The sequence below is a fragment of the Chrysochloris asiatica genome, unplaced genomic scaffold (genome assembly GCF_000296735.1).
Source record: "Chrysochloris asiatica unplaced genomic scaffold, ChrAsi1.0 scaffold00064, whole genome shotgun sequence".
Taxonomy (NCBI): Eukaryota; Metazoa; Chordata; class Mammalia; order Afrosoricida; family Chrysochloridae; genus Chrysochloris; species Chrysochloris asiatica.
The window spans coordinates 3,872,008-3,879,429 of NW_006408582.1; the positions used below are offsets into that span (position 1 = coordinate 3,872,008).

Here is a 7,422-nt window from a genome sequence, read left to right on the forward strand (position 1 = left end):
AGCTCTGTGGGAGAAAGATAAGGTTTTTTGTTTCCCTAACGATTTACAGCCTCACTATGGATCAGAATATTCTACAGCAGTGGGTTTGGTGTTTGGTTTTTGGTTTTAGTGGAGTACCAAAGCTCTGGTGGCACTCAGCTGCTAACTCAAAGGTCAGTGGTTCAAAATCAGCAGTTGGTCCATGAGGGAAAGATGTGGCAGACTGGTTCAGAAAATATTACAGCCATGTAAACTCTAAGAGGCAGGTCTACTCTGTCCTGTGAGTTAGAAATCAACTTGATGGAAACTGGTTTAGAGTTTTTTGTTCTTTCTTTTACACTTTTAACAAAATGCCTGGCAAACACAGTAAACACAGGATAAATGAATCATAATGAATGGTTGATTGTCACAGTAGTTTAGAAATACTGAGAGGGGATCTGATATATTCCTAGGCCATAGATCCCAAATCCTAAACTGCATTTCTTAATCTTGAATTGCCAAGAAAACCCCTAATCAAGCTGTCAAAGTATCTTGAAGATACAATGGTTAATGCCCTCCACCAATGAGTCAATGGTAAAACCAAATGGTTTCAGAACCACTGGTTTATATAGCCAAATGAATATAGTCTTGATGTGGCATGCGGGATAATACACCAGACCACCATGTCGGTGGTTCAAGCTCACCAACCATTTCTCAGACACCCTATACAGGGTCGCTATGATTTGGAAGCAAATCAATGGCACTTAACAACAATAAGAGTTACTGAATACAAAGAACACATTGTTGTGTCTAGATTGAATGAGTGTATTATTTATGATTTTGTTTTTATTGGTGCAAATGATAGACGCTAACAAATTAGCTTAAGCCAAAAAAAAAGAAAAAAAAAAAAAATTGAAATGAGGACCTAGTAAGTCTCATAGCTTAAAGGAGAACTTTCAGAATGAATGAAAGTTGTGAGGATGGGGGCCCTCAGGGACTCAGTGTCTCCTGGATGTTCGCTCTTACCGTCTCTCATCTCTCAGTGTCTCTGCCTATTTCGCTTCTTTGTTTCTACTGTCAACAAGCTCTTTCCACATATATAAGGGGGCTTCAAGAAGCTCATGGGAAAATTGTGTTAGTTTAAAAATAACATTTTCTACAAATTTTATGATTTTGTGAAGCCTCTCAAAAGAGTCTTAGAAAACTCTGCAAGACAGAAAAAGATTGTTACCATAGGCTGTTACACTGAACTATCTAAAAAAAATAGATCTAATAATAATGTGAATAAGGTTATCCTGTGGTTTTTAGCATGTGTGATTGTTACACTGCCTCAGGTACTATACTAAACAGGAACAAATATACTCAAGGATAGAAAGCTCTCCTCCTATATGTGCAATTTGTCCAGAATTGCACTCAAAAATCAAAATGCACTGTCCTTAAATTCCACCACTAGTAATTTAGATTTTTGTCCAATAATGGTGAAACTGAAAGGGTGTAGTCTGTAAAATTTAACCAGATGATCTCTGAAGTCTTCTCCAGTCTGAGTCTCTCAATCCCGTATTAGAAATAAAATATCTCTGGAAGAATAGTAACCAAAACTAGTATCAGTTACTAATGCATTATTAGATAATAAACCATTGCTTTCAAGACATAGTTGAATTGTAAGGGCTGAAGCACAGTTGAGACAAGATGAGGGAAGGAGGGAAATGAGAGATTCTTTTAAATTGGAACTTTCCAATTAAGGAGTTAAGAAAGGTAAGGATAGAGGAATTGATGACAGATTTCATCCTTCTAGAAACTTTGCTAGGGTTGGGCCAAAGAAGATTCTATCAAGACACAGTATTATCGTTAGCCTGGCCAAAAGCACATACCTAAACTTGTAGGCCTGTGGGTAAGTTTCCTCCAACACTTCAGGCTTGTCTGCTCCAGATATCTGTAACCCTTAATAGTTTTGAAGTGACCATCATCCTGCCCTGATCCTTGGCTTTGACAGTCAATCAAATGGTTGAATGAATGGCCTGCTCCTTCCATCTAGAAGACTTACCAGCATGAGTGCTTGACCATCATCACTCCTATTTATAAAGCTCACCAGTCAGTTTTCTGTGGTCTATCCTCTAGATCTGCCTTTCTTACATGCCACATACCTCATTCCTCCTGTAACAGATTCAGCCCAATTCTGTTACCATGAAAAGGCTGCCCCTGGCCTCCTCTGTAGGCCCAGCCCTGAAGCCTTCACCTACCCTTCGTGGGTCTGCCTGAATCCCTGATCTACTCCAGTTCTGGAATGTTGGACTTGCTTTGACTCTGACCTTTGGCCTCAGCTAAATCAACCTGCTTTGGGATGCGTCTTAGAATCCAAACTCAGAACCCAACAACCTTTGCTGGTGGGGTCATATTAAGATTCTAGCACAAAGCACAAAGCACATTTGGAAATGCACATCCATTCATCACTAAACAGCGAACATCGCACAATCACTACACAAAAACCTGACACCAAAGGGAAAATACTTTCTTTGTTGTTAAATAGACTGATTGCTAAAATAAACAGGGGCTGTGGAAATCATGTATATCATATAGAACTTTTCAGTTCATAAACTTCATAATATCAGCTCATCACATTGGCAAAGCAATGCGTGTAAGGCTGGTAAAATGAAATTTAGAAATTACATTATGATTGAATATAGCAATGATATTTGCTAACATGAGATTTTTGCATTTGAATTCACATTCAAATAAAATTTCTGCCATCATTGTTTATAGGCAACATATACTAATATCTCCACATAACAAACTCCAAAGAACACAAATGAAATATTGAAATATCTAAAGCGTTGTGGACCCACTGAAAACTGCATTTTACCTTTATGCTCAGTTTCTTTCTTCTCATTAAAAACAAAACAAAACAAAAAACCGGATAACGTCAAAAGATGAGAAAGGCTAAATTCAGGGAAATAAAGGAACCATAAATCAGGAAAACTTTGGAGCTGCTAGAAAGACACTTTAATTTTGTAGACAAAAGACTGCATTAAGGAGGAATAATGCAATAATCAAAGGTGAACGGATCTCTATTGTCTGGCGTCTTTCTCTGTGGGAATTTTCCCACCCCTGACAGCTGTAAACGGGGGAGGGGCGCCAAATGTGGCTGTGCCTTTATTCTCTCACCCTCTTCCTCCCCAGCCCCTCCTCTTCTCCGTCAATAAATGTCTGCAATCATATTCTTGAGCTCCTGTGTGATTTCAAGGTTCATCTCTTCCATGCAGCTCAAATACTAATTATCCCAGCTGTAATTAGTAAGATAATTAAATACTGGCTCACTCATCACTCTACCTTGCGTCGGGTCATGATTCTCCCAGAAGACCTTGAGCAGTTCCTCAAAGCTGATGTGTTCTGGCTGGTACACAACTCGGACTACTTCGGCATGGCCAGTTTTTCCTTGAAAAAAATGGAACATACAACCAAAATTTACTGACAACATCAATTTATTACAAGTTATTTGCTTAAAAAACCAACAAACACAAGCTGAAATTCTTCCCTGGGGAGGATGGGTGCAGAGATAATTGTTCTGTAACAGTGTCAGCCTCATTCTCTGAAGCTGGTTCCATTCCTATAAAAGTATACAGTGATGTTCAAGCAAGTTTCCGGGGAGCTTGATTAGCATCTTCATTGCGTTCCTTTTTTTTTTAAGTTTATGGGGAAATAAACTGGGGTTTTCATTTTTCTAACCTCACTGTCACAGAACTCTTTAGGGCCAATCTGACACAGTGTTCAAGAAGATTTGAAAACTCTGAAAGGAGAATGAGTCAATTTATTTTTACCTATGCTATATGTAGTAAACTCAGTTGCACCACAAAGGGAAATAGTACCAGATAAAAAAACCTATATTTAAAAACAAAACACAGGCTTATTTATAACTGGTTTACATTAGATAAATTAGTTAACAGAGGGACATATTTGCTGTGTTGTTAACATTGAGGCCAGGGTCACGTTGAAATACCCAGTGGGATGGTAAGTGTTTTATCATCCTAATTTGTCTCTGTAGTAAACAACTACTGTAGCAAATGCTTTCTTTGCAGTAACCACGGTTTAGTCCTGGGTTCAGGGAACAAAGGGTTTGCAGCACCACTTCTATCTATAGAATGCATGCCCTTTCTGATTTTACAGTTTTGTTGTTGTGCCATTAATTTAGTTTTGACTCATAGTGACCCTGTGTAGGGTTTCTGAGGCTGTAAATCTTTGGGGGGTCAGAAAACCTCATCTTTCTCCCAAGAAGCTGCTGATGGTCTACAACCATCAACCTTGTGGTTTGCAGTCCTATGCTTATCCGGAATCACCATTGCACTTTACAGTTTTGTTGTTGTTATTGTTAAGTGCCAGAGAGGTTCCAAGTCATAGTGGCCCTGTATAGGATTTTTAAGGAGAGGCTGGTAGATTTGAACTGTCGACCTTGTGGTTAGAGTCCAGTGCTTATCCTACAGCATCACACCAAGACTACCATTTATAGTTTTGGTGGCGCTGGTTATGTGACCTGGAGTCGGTTCCAACTCATAGCAACCCTACATAGGGTTTCCGAAGCTGTAAATCTTTATGGGAGCAGAAAGCCTTATCTTTCTCCCGTGGAACCACTGGTAGTTTCAAACTGCTAACTCTGAGGTTAGCAGCCCAATTCGTAACCACTACGCTACCAGAGCTCACATAATAAATAGCAGACCCGTCCATGCTAACCACTTCGATATTATTTTTTCCATCTCTTTTTGATCAACTGAGTTTGTAAAAGTTTTTTTATCCCCATATGTTAGTTGTTGTTGTTAGGAAATGCTTTCGAGTCAGTTTCAACTCATAGTGACCCTGTATAGGGTTTCTGAGGAGTTTTGGGTAGGTTTGAATTTCCAACCTTGCAGTTAGTTAGCAGTCCGGTGTTTATCCTATACAGTCACACTAATTCTCTCAACCATCTAATGTTATAGACTGGGAAGGTAAAAATCCTTTCATAAATGGGAAAACTGAACTACAAAGTAGTTAGAGTTTCCCAAGGTTACACAACTAATGAATGATTGTACCATTACCTGAAGAAACACCTTCTGATCTCTTTCTTGTCCAGGGAAAGAGAGCAAGGTAAGCATTTAGAAATCGCATCCAAAAGAGGGAAGAAATTTATTTTCTTTAGCTTTCCTTTTAATATTTAAATGTATTTCTGATTGCGGAAACAATATTTGCAGACAGTGAAAAGCTTAGAAAATGCTGTTGTTGTTAAGTGTCTTGGAGTCGGTTCCGACTCATAGTGACTCTATATAGGGTGACCACGTGACCAAGAAGTTGCTGGTGGGTTTGAACCACCAAACTTGTGGTTAGCAATCCAGTGCTTATCCTGAAGTACCACACCAGGATTCCTAAGAAAATGTAGAACAGTTTTTGTTTTTGTTTTTTTTTAATTAAAATAACGTATAATCCTACTATAGGAGTCCTGGTGGCACTGTGGGTTAATGTGCTGGACTACAAAGTCAGTTTGGACCACGAGGTTGGCAGTTCAAGCTCACTAGCTGCTCCTCGGAAACCCTCTACAAGGTCACTACTTGGTCACTACTTAAGAACCGACTCAACAGCACTTAACAACAACAATAATCCTACTATACAATTATCAATTTTTTGTGTATCTCTTTTTAAATATATTCTAGATATATACACATGCCACTTCTATATACATTGCTGTTGTTGTGAAGTGCCATTGAGTCGGTTCCGGCCCATAGCAACCCTATATACGGTTTTATGTAATCATTGTATCTTGTCCTACTTAACAGTGTATAGTATTTTCTCATGTCATTGAAATTTTTAGAAAACATCATTTATAATAATTTCATCACATTCCATTATAACATAGTTGTGATGGGTACCTATTCAATCACTTCCTCTCACTGGGCACTTATACTGAAGCCTATTTTTAACTATAAATATCTTGTACATGAATAGCTTTCCACATTTCCTAGGTTGCATCAAGCCATGCTTAAATGAGTACAGTTTCTAACTCAATGTTTATATATATGTTTATGCTTCTTGATACCTAGTGTCACACTGTTTCTCAATTCTTTCTTCCATCAGCAGGATCTCTGAGGGGCAGTCTCGGTTATTATTACAATGGGTTTAATCCTTAGCAATTTTAGTTGGAAACTAGTATACTATTGTTATATATTGAATGAATTTAACAATTATTGATGTAAAAATTATGCTTAATAGTAATTGTAATATATTGTTTGGTCTAATTTTTGTTCCTGTCCTTTTTATACTGGGTTATTAATGTAAGTAAGGATTTGAAGCACTTACTGATGAAAATCAAAGACTACAGCCTTCAGTATGGATTACACTTCAATATAAAGGAACCCAAATCCTCACAACTAGACCAATAAGCAACAACATGATACACAGAGAAAAACTGAAGTGTCGAAGATTTTAGTTTACTTCAATCTACAGTCAATGCCCACGGAGGCAGCAGTCAAGAAACTGAACAACATATTGCATTGGGCAAGTCCACTCCGAAAAGCCTCTTTAAAGTGTTAAAATGCAAAGATGTCACTTTGAGAGCTAAGGTGCACCTTACCCAAACCATGGCCCCATATGCCTGTGAAAGCTGGACAAGGAATAAGGAAACCCAAAGAAAATCTGATGCCTTTGAATTCTGGTGGTGGTAAAGAGTATTAAATATATCATGTACTGCCAGAAATGTTGGAAGAAGTACAGCCAGAATGCTCTTTAGAAGCAGTATTTCATTTTGCTGTGTATAGGTTCACTATGAGTCAGAACTGCCTGGATGGCAATTAGCAATATGGCATAGGAGGATAAGCACTGGACTGCTAACCATAAGGGCGGTGGTTCAAACCCACTGGGGGCTCCTCAGAAACCCTATACAGGGTAGATATGAGTTGGAACCTACTTGATGGCACTTAACAATAACAAGTTAGTCTATACAATGTTAATTCAAATACTACAGTCATGCAAGGTAGCATTTAAACAGATTTTATGCTAAGACATATTAAAAGAATGATACTGAGAAATTATAGGAAGATGATACATTAAGTGTAGTAATCATGCTACAGTGAAACTATTTTGATTGATTTTTAAAGTATTATTATCTTGAATTTTGAAAAGTTAAATGAACACAATTCAATTACACAAAGATTAAAGTACTCGGATTGTTAAAAATTAGCAACAGTATGTTAAAAGACAGATAGATTTGGTAAGAAAAACATTGAACCTACAATAGAAATAAAGGCAAAAAACAAACAGAATTGACATAGGAAGAAATAAACATAAATCAGAACCTGAAAAATGCTCACCATCATTAGTATTCAAACAAATGCATATTAAAACATTACCATGTCATCTCTTAGTTAATACGTTTTGTAAAAATTATTAAAAGTGAGCCTAGAACAGTTGAGGAAAAAAAGAAATCGATGCACTTATGTGGCTGGTGTC

At 37.7% G+C, this 7,422-nt stretch overlaps 1 protein-coding gene across 2 annotated transcripts in view; it reads right to left on the bottom strand.

Annotated features, from left to right (window-relative positions):
- Positions 1–7,422, bottom strand: part of LOC102823711 (mitochondrial peptide methionine sulfoxide reductase-like) — a 689,887-nt gene that overhangs the window by 240,908 nt on the left and 441,557 nt on the right. For both annotated transcript variants that reach the window (XM_006864334.1, XM_006864333.1), the window contains one exon: positions 3,286–3,390. In XM_006864334.1, coding sequence (XP_006864396.1) covers positions 3,286–3,390 — 105 coding nt within the window. The remainder of the gene's footprint in view (positions 1–3,285; positions 3,391–7,422) is intronic.